Source organism: Carcharhinus amblyrhynchos, chromosome 7, assembly GCF_965287045.1.
Source record: "Carcharhinus amblyrhynchos chromosome 7, sCarAmb.v2.hapA, whole genome shotgun sequence".
Classification (NCBI taxonomy): domain Eukaryota; kingdom Metazoa; phylum Chordata; class Chondrichthyes; order Carcharhiniformes; family Carcharhinidae; genus Carcharhinus; species Carcharhinus amblyrhynchos.
Window position 1 is genome coordinate 61,888,174 of NC_137330.1, and position 14,572 is coordinate 61,902,745.

At 41.9% G+C, this 14,572-nt stretch overlaps 1 protein-coding gene across 21 annotated transcripts in view; it reads left to right on the top strand.

The window, feature by feature from the left end:
* The window catches only part of epb41l2 (erythrocyte membrane protein band 4.1 like 2), a 170,782-nt gene that overhangs the window by 106,082 nt on the left and 50,128 nt on the right, over window positions 1–14,572 (top strand). For all 21 annotated transcript variants that reach the window (XM_080192443.1, XM_080192452.1, XM_080192457.1 and 18 more), the window contains 2 exons: window positions 7,288–7,330; window positions 9,563–9,638. In XM_080192443.1, coding sequence (XP_080048569.1) covers window positions 7,288–7,330; window positions 9,563–9,638 — 119 coding nt within the window. The remainder of the gene's footprint in view (window positions 1–7,287; window positions 7,331–9,562; window positions 9,639–14,572) is intronic.

Consider the following 14,572-nt stretch of genomic DNA (forward strand, 5'->3'; position numbering starts at 1 on the left):
TTTTAATTGCATCTATATTTGGGTTGACAACTTGTGTCCTCTTATGAATGGAATAGAATATGGTGAATCTGCAAGTCACAGGTTTTATTTAGCTCTGCAGACTGATAATATTTTTCAGCTTTAAGATTTGTAACAAATCATTTTTAAAAAATAATTATCTTGACTAGTGCATCTCTTGTGTTGCTCAATATATACCTGCTCTCTCCTCTGCAACGGTTGGCAAATGCATCTGAAGCAGGGGTGTGATTCAGGCAAAAATTCTCAAATTTATGTATCTAGTCTTAAACCCGAAATGGATAATAATGACAAAACCCTTTTCCCTTATTTGTGGGTTGGGCAGTTGGTGCTATATCAAGGAATAGGAATCAAACATGAGTTTTAGTTATAAACCACCTTTTTGCATTTAAGTGACAGACTTGGATGACTTTGCTTCAGTTCATTTTAACTAATAAGCAATTATTTTCTTGGATCACAGCTTCATTATAATTTTTTAAAAGTGCAGTCTTAAGAAAAGGTAACTGAAATACAAACCATATAACTCGTGAAGTTTACTATTGTGTTGTGTCAGCATGGCTGCCAACTGCCTGGCTTGAGTTGGGTAGAAGTTTAAATCTGATTTCCCTGATAACCAGGTTCATAAAAAGTTCATCCATTCATCAGAAAGGATAGACATGTGACAAGAGATTCGTGAGAGAGTTGGATTATTCTGGTGAACACTGCAAAAGATTTCTCTCTCTCATAAAGTTGCAAAGTATTTAGAGCATGGAAACAGATCATTCAGCCTTAGCAAATCCATGTTGGTATTTATGTTGTACAGGAGCACTTTTCCACCTTCTTCACCTAACCCCAATTTTTTTCATCACTTCCTCTTATGCTCAGCAAGCTTTCCCTTAACTACTTCTAGGCCAGGGATTTTTCAACCATTTTACTTTCATTTTGCTCCTATGCTAAATTCCAGAGACCCCCCTCCCCTGCCCCCACTCCTATATCCTGAGATAATGCTCTGTGTTGGGACATTCAACAAGTTCTTTCATGATGAAAGAATCGCCCAAAACTTGTGATATTAAGTTACAGTTTTGATTGCACAACATTACCTCTACCTCTAATTTGCAGCCTTTAACTCTACATATTATTTAGATGATATTAATGACACCTTCCTTAATCAGAACTGGATTTTATTTTTCTGCCATCAGGTTCAAGCCAAACCAACATAGGATATGACTTAATCAGACCCCAACTCCATTGGCAGCCATTGGCGTGAGTGGGCACAAAGTAGACAGTTTCCTTACTATCGTTACTGCTGGTTACTTATTCATTGCCCTGCCATATCTACACTAGATATTTTTTGGATCCTTCATAAGAGTGTTAATAGGAGTAGACACTATAGCTCATCAAGCCTGCTTGGCCACGACTCCACTTTACTGTGTTCTGCTCAAGGACCAAGAAAAATGGCAGAAATATTGAATGGGTATTTTGGCTGTCTTCGTGTAGAAGACAAAATGCACCCCAAGAATAGTAGAAAAAACGAAGTTAGAGAGGGAGGAATTTAATCCGATCATCATCAGTAGGCAAAGGGTATTGGGAAATGTATTAGAACAAAAGGCTGATAAACCCTTGGATCTGTTGGCTTGCATTCTAGGGTCTTAAAAGAAGTGGCTGCAGAAATTCGTTGTGATCTTCCAAAATTCCCTAGATTTTGGAAAGATCCAAGTAGATTGGAAAATCACAAAAACAACCCCTGTATTCAGGATAAAAGGGAGAATGTAGTAAACTATAGGCCAGTTAACTTAACATCTGTCACAGGGAAAATGCTAACTTCCATTATTAAAGAGGAAATTGCAGAACGTTTAGAAAATTGTAAAAAGGCAGAGTTAACATGGTTTTGTGAAAGGGAATTCCTGCTTGACTAATTGTTTAGAGTTTTTGCGGAAGGTGGATAAAGAAAAAAACTGCGCGTGATGTAATTGGATTTCCAAGACATGCTCAATAAGTGAAACATCAAAGCTTGTAACACGAAATAAGAGCTCAAGATTTAGAAGCTAACATATTAGCATGGATAGAGGATTGGTTATCTTAACAGAAAATAGAGGATAGGGATAAATGGGTCAGCTTGGGGTTGGCATGCTAATATTTAATACTGGGGCTTCAACTAATTACAATCCAAATCATTTATTTGGATAAAGGGACTGAATGTATGGTAGCTAGGTTTGCTAATGACACAAAGATAGGTTGCTCGGCAAGTTGCCAAAAGGGCGTGGAGTACACACAAGATATGTTAAGTGAGTGTGCAAAAATTCAGAACCTTGAAAAAGTTGCGGCAAAGTAAAAGGCCGTTCACCTTAAAATATCTGCACAAATCAATATAGAAAAAAACAGAACTAGCCACTCATTTTGAGCTTATTTTCAAGAACCCCGTTCATGGCCTTGCAGGTGCAGATCCAGGCACCTTTTAAATTGTAAAAGCAAGATATTGTGGATGCTGGAATCTGAAACAAAAACAGAAAATGCTGTAAAATCTCAGCAGGTCAAACAGTATCTGTGGAGAGAGAATAGAGCCAGAGTTTCGAGTCTGGATGACTCTTTTTTTTAGGGCATATTGCAGTGCTGATTGACTCTTCTTTACTCATTCAAAGCTTTGAAGAAAATGAAAAAGCAGATATGCCAACTGTAATCACCAGAAACCAGCTCGAAATTATTGATTAGACAGGGCGAAGGATTCAAATGATGGATGAAACTAAAGCTTCTGTTGATTATTTTTGATGGACCTTTCGAAACTATCTTGCAAAACGTCAGTTATGAACCTCAGATCTGTGCTGTTCCGTTCAATTACTGTCTTACAACATTAACTGAATCCAGTCTGCTTTAGCTCTGCTGCTGAAATCTTCACGCTTAATCTCCTGAAAATGTTGATAACTGTATCCTAACTTGCACTAAGTTTTATCACTGATGATTCCTGTAGTTGCTGACCTACATGCTTGTTATGCAAGTTCTCAGTTTTAAAATTTTCATACTTATTTCCACATCTCTTTTTGCCCTTGACCCCTCTAATCTCCATAGCCTTCTCAATGCTATAATACCCAAATGTGTTGTCCTCCAATTCTTGTGTGCTCCCTGATTTTAACTGCTTCACCATTGGCTGTGTCTTTAACTGCTCTGGAATTTCCTCCCTTATAAGAACGTAAGAAATAGGAGCAGGAGTAGCCCTTTGAACCTGCTCCGCCATTCAATAAGATCATGGCTGATCTGAAGTGGATCAGTTCCACTTTCCCGCTTTCTCCCATAACCCTTAATTCCCTTGTCTGTCAAAAACCTATCTGCCCGTGACTTAAATATATTTAGCGAGATAGCCTCCACCACTTCAATGGGCAGAGAATTCCAGAGATTCACCACCCTTTGAGTGAAGAAGTTCCTCCTCAACTCCGATCTAAACTGTCCCCCTCTTATCTTGGGGCTGTGCCCTCTAGCCCTGCTATCCTTTCTAAGCAGGAAGAATCTCTCTACCTCTACCCTATCCATCCCTTTCATTATCTTATACGTCTATAAGATCCCCCCTCATCCTTCTAAACTCCAACAAGTACAGACCCAGTCTATTTAGTCTCTCTTCATATTCCAGTCCCCTCATCTCTGCTATCAGCCTAGTGAACCTCCTCTGCACTCCCTCCAAGGCCAAAATATCCTTGTACAAGTGCGGCGACCAAAACTGCACACGGTACTCCAGCTGCGGCCTCACTAGTACCCTGTACAGTTGCAGCAAGACCTCCCTACTTTTATATTCTATCCCCCTCGCTATAAAGGCTAGCATTCCATTTGCCTTCTTGATCACCTGCAGACTGGGTTTTTGCGACTCATGCACAAGGACCCCCAGGTCCCTCTGCACAGTAACGTGCTGCATTATCCATTCTGTCTCTGTATTTCTCATCGTGCATTAAAACATATTTCTTTGACCATGCTTTTGGTCATTTGACCTAATATCACTGTATTTGACATGGTCTTAAATTTTATTTGAGGACGCTCCCTTGAAGCACTCTGATACTTTACTGCATTAAAGAAACTATGTGAATTTAAGTTGTTGTGGCAGTGAGTATCATATGCCAATCATTCTCAATGAAGAAATTTATCCTGAATTTGGTTTAGTAAAAATTGTGCTAATATCTGTAATTAAGTAGTAGTTCTTGCAGATTTCATGGATATACCGATTGTGACCCAATAATAAATTACATTGCTAAAACAAGTCTGAAAATCCTGGCATTTCTATTATTTGTGATGTTGCTTTAAAATTGAGCAGTGAAATTGCAGTCTATTTTAAAGTCATAAGTGAAATGCATGCTGGCTATTTCTCTGTGGTGAATTTAAAAATTTGCTATCCTCTATATTGTAGGTCTTACAAGAATTTGTTGCGTAGTTCCAAAGTATTTGTCTTCCTTGCACTAATTCTTAATCTATGGAGACTATTGTTATTCCTCTTGGTACAAATTGAGTCTTTTTTTTCTGCTTCCTCCCCTGCTATGCCTGTTGATGCTTACGTGTTCAAATGCTACAAATCTTTGACCTCCAGTTTGTGCTTTGCTGAATGCTTAATGATGTATTCTTGCCCTTGTTCAGTTATCACTGTCAACCATTTATCTGCCAGCTGTTCTTCTCAGCTGCAGCTGGATATCGTGTGAGCTGCATACCAAACACCCTTTAGCTCTGTTCATGAGACTGTTCTCTTAACGCCGTAGCAGTGGGGCCACCATTGTTGATCTCAGGAGACAGAAATGTTGTGAATTGTTCTGGTTTGGCTGATGTGCCTGCTAATTAGTATTAATGTGAGATTTTGTTAGGGATGATGGTTAAGTAAACAGTAAAATGTTATATATGATGGAAATTGCTTAATCCAAATCAGCAAAGGGGCTGCTTGGAGTCAGTGGACTGGTCAGCATTTAAAACTCTGTGACCAGCCTGAATGAGTACACCATTACGGTTACTGACTTCATTAGTAAGTGTGTAGTAGACTGTGTGCCAAAGAAACAAATCCCTGTGTTCCAGAACTGGAAACTATGGACGAACAGAGATATCCACTGCTTGCTGAAGTCCAGGTCTGAGGCATTCAAGTCAGGCGACACTGACCTAGACAAGAAAGCCAGATATGATCTAAGGAGAACCACCAAAGTTGCCAAAAGACAGTACTATACCAAGTTAGAGTCCCAGGCTAGCCATACCGACCCCCACCAACATTTACAGATGCACCATAGAAAATATTCTTTCTGGTTGTATCACAGCTTGGTATGGCTCCTGCGCTGTCCAAGACCGCAAAGAAGTACAAAAGATGCTGAATGCAGTCCACTCCATCACGCAAACCAGCCTCCCGTCCGTTGACTCTGTCTACACTTCCTGCTGCCTCGGCAAAGTAGCCAGCATAATTAAGGACCCCACACACCCCGGACATTCTCTCTTCCACCTTCTTCCGTCAGGAAAAAGATACAAAAGTCTGAGGTCACGTACCAACCGACCCAAGAACAGCTTCTTCTTGGCTGCTGTCAAACTTTTGAATGGATTTACCTTGCATTAAGTTGATTATTCTCTACACCCTAGCTGTGACTGTAACAGTATATTCTGCAATCTTGTGTTTCCTTCTCTATGAACGGTATGCTTTGTATAGCGTCCAAGAAACAATCCTCTTCACTGTTAATATATGTGACAATAAATCAAATCCAAATCAGTTGGTAGATCGTGATGGAAATATTTTTGTATTAGGAAAAATGAATGCCCAACATATAAATAATGCTAACTGTTAACCTATTCCGATCTAATAAATCATTAAAAACCAATACAGATTGACTCTGGCCTAGCCAACAATGCCCACGTCACACGAATGAATAACAAAAAAAGGTTTTCACCTTTTGCCACAGAAATGGTGAAAGTCTTCACTTGGGTAGCTGGGTAGGTTGAAGGATATAGGTAATGGAGTGACAACAATTTGAATAAATAGAACACAGTTTGTATATATATTGTTCCTCTGTAAATATTTCTGTCACTGATACTTTTGAATTTTTTTAGCTCTGCTACAAATAAGTATGCTTGGTAAATCAATTCTATCATCATAGGCCATCGAATTAGCCTATTTGTTATTTAGTAAGGAATTTTGGCTACTTAAACTTCCAATGAGACGGTGCTGCTCTGGGCATAATATTTTCCAGAAATTGAGACGTTGCTGTAGAGTTTCTGTCTGTTTAGGCTCGTATGCTGTACAGCAACACAATCCAGATAAAATTGGCTGGATCAGCATAAAGTTTGGGAAATTTTGAACCCAGGTTACATGGAAAACCACTTTCCCTAACTTTCTCCACACTCAAATCAGGCTCTGCCCACAAGCACCATGGCCAGGGTTGAATTTTCAAGATTCCGCATTGCGATGGTTCAGAAAGGTTTTTCAGACTGTGTTTATTTTCTTTGGTGCAGAGGCAACTTTTTAGTTTATATCAAAAAAATTTCATTTCCTGAGGAATTGACCAGTGTGTTCCAGTAAACCTATTAAATGATTTGGTGTAGGTTGTTTAATGTAGTTTTCAATCTAGCTACTCATAGGTGAAGGATTGGACACCCTTTTCAAAATTGTACATTTTGCTTGATAAAACCCATTTGTAGCCTTGCTAATAAATCTCTAAACAAATGCACTAAAATTTAATTGGAAGCAAAATAAGATAAACTATTATATCCTGGTTGCCAATTGCATTAGTTTACAGAAGATTTTAGTTTTTGATTATGCACATCAATTAAAACAGAAGTGAGAACTGTAACATAACTAGCGCATTACAGCTACAGTTTTCTAATCACATCTAAAGCGTGATCTTTAGCCCCTTATATTTGAAATCATTGCTCCTGGGACTTCAGTGAAACAATAGAAGTGTGAAATTTGAACATGGAAAAATGAACAGCAGTGTAATTATGGATTTTAGTTCAATCCTAGCTCAAATCCTTGGAAATATTTGAAGCGAGGGTGAAATAACAGTAAATGAAGATCAATTACTGATGAAGATAGTGATGGAACTACTGGGAAATGAAAAATGCTGTGCAAAATATGGGTTGCATCATTGAAATGCTGCAGATATCCAGAGATAATACTGGAATGTAACATGCGGAATACCTCCATCCAGTAAACATTATTAAAATTGATAACACATCTGTCCATTTTCAAAAAAAAATAAGCTGTGTTTCCTAATAACCCTACTTCAACTCCAATTATTATGAAATGTGTATTTTTTTTCCATTTGATTAGTTCTAATTCACAACGCTATCTCTTTTTAGAATTGGTTGGACCCTGCAAAGGAAATAAAGAAACAAATTCGAAGTAAGTGCATTGTTGCTTAAACAGTAGTATGTGTCGGTTCATCAAAGATTAACTTGGACATATATTCTATTGACCTTTTAGTCGCGCATATTACTAAGTGGTGAATATTTTTAGTAAGTATAATGAGAGAGAGAATCCACAGGCACTACTAGAGTTTTGAGTTAATTAAGGAAAGCCAGCAGGAGTTGAATAGGCATATCGTGCTTGATTGCTCTGTGAACCTTTTGACAGAAAAGGTTGAGGGGAAGGCAACAAACGTCCATGTGGATTTTAAGAAAATGTTTGACAAAGTATCGCACAAGACTGCCTAGTAAAATTGAGGCTTATGCAGGTAAAAAAATGTGGAAATAGGACCAGATTACTTTTATTTCCAGAGAGCTGGCACAGGCGTGATAGGCTGCCCTGTTCTTCATTCTGTGTTGCAACCATTCTGTTATATAGGCTAAAATACTGGCTTAAGAACTGAAAACAGCAAATTATGGTAATTAATTGTTTTTCAGACTGGAGGATGTTAGTTGGTGATATTCTCCAAAGATCTGTATTAGGGCTACTGTTCTTTTGGTAACTTGGATATTGGAATTTGGAGTAAAATTTTAAAATTGCCAGTTTTATCAATATTGGAGGTATGGCAAACGGTGTAGATGATACCATTCAAATGTACGTGACATAGGATAACAGAATGGACAGACATGTGGCAGATGGAATTTAATATCAAAATATGTGAAGATGCATTTTGACAGAAGGGAGAGGGTGTGGTAATAGACACTTAATGGCCCAGCTCTAAAGGGTATACAGGGACTAAGGGGCCTGGAGATTCATGTGCTTAAATCTTTGAAAGAGGCAAGACATTGAGAGTCAAGAAAGTATATGGGATATTAAACATCAGGGTGGTAAGGTGGCACAGTGGTTATTACTGCTGCCTCACTGCACAGGGCCATCAGGGTTCGATTTTGGCGTTGGATGCATGTTTGGGTGAAGTTTGATTCTCTTCCTGTGCCTGCATGGGTTTCCTCTCAGTGATTAAGTTTACTCCCACAGTCCAAAGAAGTGCAGGTTAGATAGATTGGCCATGCTCAATTGCCCTTTAGTGTCCAAGGTAGTGTGGGTTAGGTTGATTAGCCATGATAAAAATGCTCAAAAATGTGGGGATTGGACGGAGAGTGGGCCTGTGTACATGCTCCTTTGGAAAGTTAGTGCAGATTCAATATGTTAAATGGCCTCCTGCACTGTAGGGATTCTTTGATTCATGATTGAGATATTGAGTACAAAAGCAAGGAAGTTATGCTGAACCTTTATACAGTTCTGGTTAGGCCACAACTAGAATATTTTTAGTTCTCATTACCTGAATTTAGGAAGGATGTGAAGATTTGTAATAGGATGCAGAGGAGATTTATCAATGATTCCAGAGCTGAGGGATTTTACCTGCTGTGTTAGAAACATTGAAACATAGAAGATAGGAGCAGGAGGAGGCCATTTAGCTCTACAAGCCTGCCCTGCCATTCATTACGATCGTGGCTGATCATCCAAATCAATATCCTGCTTTTTCCCCATAACCCTTGATCCCATTTGCCCCAGGTGCCTATATCCAGCTGCCTCTTGAATGCGTTTAATGTTTTGGCATCAGCTATTTCCTGTGGTAATGAATTCTACAGGCTCACCACTCTTTGGGTGAAGAAAGGTCTCCTCACCTCTGTCCTAAATGGTCTACCCTGAATCCCTCAGACTGTGACCCTTGGATTTGGACAAGGACTCTGGACTCTGGTTAGGTTAGAGAACTGGAGTTGTTTTCCTTGGAGCAGAGAGTATTGATGGGGATATTTGATGAAGGTGCACAAGATAATAAAAGTTGCAGATTAAGGAAAGAAGGAAAAGCTGCCTCCCTTAGCCTTTGATACACGGGCAAGGGGACACAGATTTAAGGTTTTGGAGAAGAGATGCAGTGGGAACGTGAAGAACTTCTTTTTTCCCCTCAGTAAGTTGTAATTACTTGGAATTTACTCCCAACAAGGGTGGTGAAGTGGAGGTGATCAAAGATTTTAAAGGAATTTTTGTGGGCACTTGGAAATAAAATTGCAGGCTAAAGTGATAGAACAGGGAAATAAGATTCACTGGATTACTGTACATAAAACTAGCAAAAAAAAAACAATGGATTAAATGGTGATCTCCTATGTTAAGATGACTTTATTGTCCTGATTTGCCACATATCTTGATAGAGTTTGTATTTCATTGCAGATTGTCCTTGGCAGTTTTCCTTTAATGTAAAATTCTATCCTCCTGATCCTTCACAGTTAACTGAAGATATCACAAGGTACGAATGTTTTAAATTAGATGAACAAATTCTTGTGAAAATATTTTCAACATATAGTCTTGTAAAGTTTCAATCTATGCTTCAATTTAAAAAAATAAATTCCTATAGTGTACAAAATAAAATGCTACTTGTACGCATTGTGACAACATGTTTTGGAGCTTTCCTAACAGCAGTGTGGGTGTACCACTTCACATAGAATAGCAACAATTCAGGAAGGTGGTTCATCATCTTCTCAGGAGAACCAAAAGGTGGGCAATGGCTAGCAACCCCCACATGCCATGAAAGAGTCCAAAAACTACACAAATTGAAAAATAAATGTCATAGTTTGTTGAACTAAGTGTGGAAAGTGTTGAGGTACACAAAAGGTCTTTAAAAAGCAAAGACAATAATTCAGTATAAAAGTAAAACTGAAAATATGCTTCATCTGCTTGTGCTCTTTATAGATGCTGATACAGGACCTTTTTGTGTATTTTCAGCATTTTTGATTAAGTTCGGATTTGAGCAACTCTATTTTCAGAGGATTAATAAATTGAGTTTCATGTGGAAGAGAAATGTGACTATTCCTGGGCTAGCATACTGACTAGGTATGATTTCATGTATGTAGTTCTGTGAAGACCAATAATAATTGGGATTCTACCATGCCAAATAGTCTGTTCTGAAATCTTGTTGGGGAATTTTAGAAGAACTGGCCGAACTGCCATGTGTGCTGAGGTGAAGAAGCTCTTTCCTGGAGGAAAGAGTAGAAAAAGTTTATGCTTTACAATCTTAAGAAAGGAGATGACTATGGAGAACATAAAGGGGGCGATTCTCCCAGGTTGCTGCGCTGCTTTTGTAGCGGAGGCCATTTTGCAGGCTTCCTGCTGGACGTTGTCAGCTCCGTGCCAGAAATTGGCACAGAGCTGCATAATTTATTTAAATCATCATGTCCATGTATTTTAAATACCATTCGTGGGCCCAGGACTGAAATTCCAGGCTGGGATGTGGTATAGTTCCCCACTTACAGGCAGCTGGTGGCCTGATCCAGGGGAGCGAAGGGGGACCATTGAGGCGCCCCAGAGGTAGGGTGCCAGGGTGGATGGCTCCCTGATACTGCCCAAGGGGAAAAGTGCCAATGTCCAGGAGGCACCTTGGCACTGCCCACTGAACATAGGGCTGTCTTTGATGGGGCTGAGCCTTTGCGGTGCAATTGGGAAAAGGTGCATTGCCACTTTGTATTTGGGCTGAGTGATAGACACAGGGAAGGCAGCGATTGCAGCTGGCTATCAGGGTGGGAGGGACACAGGAAGAAGTCTCTCAACGCCAGGTTAAAGTCCAATAGGTTTATTTGGTAGCCACAAGCTTTCGGGGTTTTGCCCCTTCACTCACCTGACGAAGGGGCAAAGCCCTGAAAGCTAGTGGTTACCAAATAAACCTGTTGGACTTTAACCTGGTGTTGTGAGACTTCGTACTGTGTTTACCCAGGCCAACGCCGACATCTCCATAGGGTGGGAGGGGGCAGGGCTGAAGTTGGGGGGGGGGGGGGGGGGGTGTGGGGGTCGAGGCTGGTCCAGACATGTTCAGAGCAGCCAGTGATCAGGCCATGGGGGGATGTGGGGGCCAAGGGGCTGGCCATTGTTTGCTGGAGCAGGCGAGTGAAGGAGCAGAGAGTCAGGTAAGAAATTACCTGTTTAAAACCTGTTTAAGTAAGTTTAAAGCATTTTCACGGGCTTTTTAGTGTGTAGTAAGAACTTACCTTGTAGAACTGTTTAAATCATTTAAAAGCATTTTTGCGGGCTTTTTGTGTTTACCGCTTTAAGAATTCAAAGGGAGTGGATAGCAGGGATTTGTGGGTAAGCAGGCTTTTAAACAGCGCCGGGTTTAAAAGGAGGCTTGGTGTAGACAGCGGGCAGCGGAGTGAGAGGGAAGCAGAGTGAGCTACTAGGGCTTAGGAACAAAGGGCTAGGGAGAAAAGGGCCAGGTAAGATCGTGTTGAGACTGTTCAATATTACTACAGGGAATAATGGAGGGGCATGTGATGTGCTGTTTCTGTATGATGTGGGAGCTGGTGGACCCCAGGGTCCTACCATGTGACCATGTCTGCAGTAAGTGCTGGTTGCTGGAGGAGCTCCAGCTCAAGGTAGATGAGCTGGTCTCTGAGCTACAGACACTGAGGCTCATCAGGGGGAGAGAGGGTGCCATTGACAATGGGGTGCAAGAGACATCCACGCCTCCTAGTCTGGCTAACTCTAAGGGTCAGGAACAGGAGGGGGCTGCTGAGAGGAGGAAGGAGGGTGGGGACCGGAGGAAGGAGGGTGGGGACCGAGTACCTCAGCCTCTCAATCTGCATAACAGGTTTGAGGTTCTTGCTTCCAGTGTGGACAAGAACGAGGGCTGTGAGGTTGGTGAGCAAACTGCACACGGGACAGTGATGCAGACACAGGACATAGGCAAGGAGAAGGTGAAAAGGAACATAGTAGTAATTGGGGGTAGTGTGGTTAAGGGTATTGACACTGTCCTTTGTCACAATGACAAAGAGCACAGAAGGGTGTGTTGTCTGCCTGGCGCTCGGGTCCAGGATGTCGCATCTGGGCTGCAGAGGAACCTGGAGTGGGAGGGTGAGAATCCAGTCGTCGTAGTACATGTGGGTGCCAACGACATTGGCAAAATGCGAACTGAGGATCTGGGGAGGGAGTATGAAAAACTGGGAATGGAATTAAAAAGTAGAACCGACAAGGTGGTTATTTCTGGACTACTGCCTGAACCGAGTGCAGATGGGCGTAGGGTTGATAAGATTAAGGAAGTGAATGGGTGGCTCAGGGATTGGTGTGGGAGGAATGGGTTTGAATTTATGGGGCATTGGCATCAGTATTGGGGTAGGTGGGACCTGTTCAGGTGGGATGGGGTTAGTCTGAACCGTGCTGGGACCAGAGTCCTGGCGAATCCTGTAGATAGGACTGTAGATAGGGCTTTAAACTAATTAGAGGGGGGGAGGGTGTGAGGGTAGGTGACATTATGGGGTCTAAAGTAAAGGAGAGGGTACAGGTACAGGAGGAGGCCACGGATGTCCCAATAATAAAGGGAGTAGGGGGCGTGAGTATGGTTGGTGGCGTTCTGGCAAATAGGGTACAGGTGAAGGCTGGGATGAAGGCACTTTATCTGAATGCACGAAGCATTCGGAATAAAGTGGATGAGCTGGTGGCGCAGATCAGCACAAATGGATATGATCTGGTGGCCATTACAGAGACGTGGCTGCAAGGTGACAGGGACTGGGAGCTGAATGTCCAGGGGTATCAAGTGTTTAGGAAGGATAGGCAGGGGTGGAGATTAGGAACAGCAAAGAGAGGAAGACGCTGGTGGGTGTCGTCTATAGGCCCCCAAATAATGATCTGGAGGTGGGGCGGGCAGTTAACGTGCAAATAAATGCGGCGTGCAGGAATGGAACGGTGATAATTATGAGGGATTTCAATCTGCATATTGATTGGTCAACCCATGTTGGACATGGTGGGCTTGAGGAGTTGTTCTTGGAATGCTGCCGGGATAGTTTCCTTGAACAGTGTGTGTTGGAGCCGACGAAGGAGCAAGCTATCTTGGATCTGGTGTTATGTAATGAGGCGGGTAGAATTAGGGACCTTGTGGTGAAGGATCCTCTTGGGCAGAGTGATCATTGTATGGTGGAGTTTCTGATGCAGATGGAGGAGGAGAAAGTGGGTTCCCGGACATGCGTCCTTTGTTTGAACAGAGGGGAGTACGGTAGGATGAGAGAGGAATTGGCGAATGTTGATTGGGGGAGCGTGTTGGAAGGTAGGTCTGCTGAGGAACAGTGGATTATCTTTAAGGAGATCTTGGTGCTCAGCAGAAATTTATTCCGATGGTTAAAAAGGATCGTAGGAGGAGAGATAGTCAGCCGTGGATAACGAAGGAGGTAAAGTGTTAAATTAAAAGCGGATGTGTTTAGAGTAGCTAAGAGTAGTGGGCGAGAAGAGGATTGGGAGAGGTTTAAATGTCAACAAAGAATGACAGAGAAGTTGATAAAGAAGGGTAGGATAAACTATGAAGCTGGGCTAGCGCTTAATATAAAAAAGGATAGCAAGAGTTTTTATAAATATGTAAAAAGGAAGAGGCTGGCTAGGGTGAACGTTGGACCCTTAGAGGATGAGAGATGGGAATTAGTGGTAGGGGATGGGGAAATGGCTGAGGCCTTGAATAACTTTTTTGTTTCGGTCTTCATGGAGGAGGACGTGAATAATTTGCTGGGTGTTAGCGATGGAAAGATGGTAGGAGTGGAGGGCCTGAATGACATTATTGTTACTAGAGAGGCGGTGCTCGACAGACTGGAGGGACTGATTGTGGACAAGTCACCAGGACTGGATGGAATGCATCCAAGGGTTCTGAAAGAAATGGCGGAGGTGATAGTGGATGCCTTGGTGATTATTTTCCAAATGTCACTGGATTCCGGGGAAGTGCCGGAAGATTGGAAAACGGCTAATGTTACGCTGTTGTTTAAGAAGGGTGGCAGGCAAAAGGCAGAGAATTATAGGCCGGTTAGTTTAACGTCTGTTGTAGGTAAAATGTTAGAATCCGTGATCAAGGAGAAAATAGTGAGGCATCTTGAGGAGAATTATTTGATAGAGCAGACGCAGCACGGTTTCGTTAAGGGGCAGTCGTGTCTGACGAATTTATTGGAGTTCTATGAGGATGTGTCTCGGGCAGTGGATAGAGGAGAGCCGGTGGATGTGGTGTTTCTTGATTTTCAGAAGGTGTTTGACAAGGTACCTCACAAGAGGTTATTACAGAGCGTCAGGGGGCATGGAGTTGGGGGTAGGGTGTTAGCGTGGATAGGGGATTGGCTGTCAAATAGGAGGCAGAGAGTGGGGGTCAATGGGTGCTATTCGGATTGGCGGTTGGTGACTAGTGGAGTGCCCCAGGGGTCGGTGCTGGGGCCTCAGCTATTTACC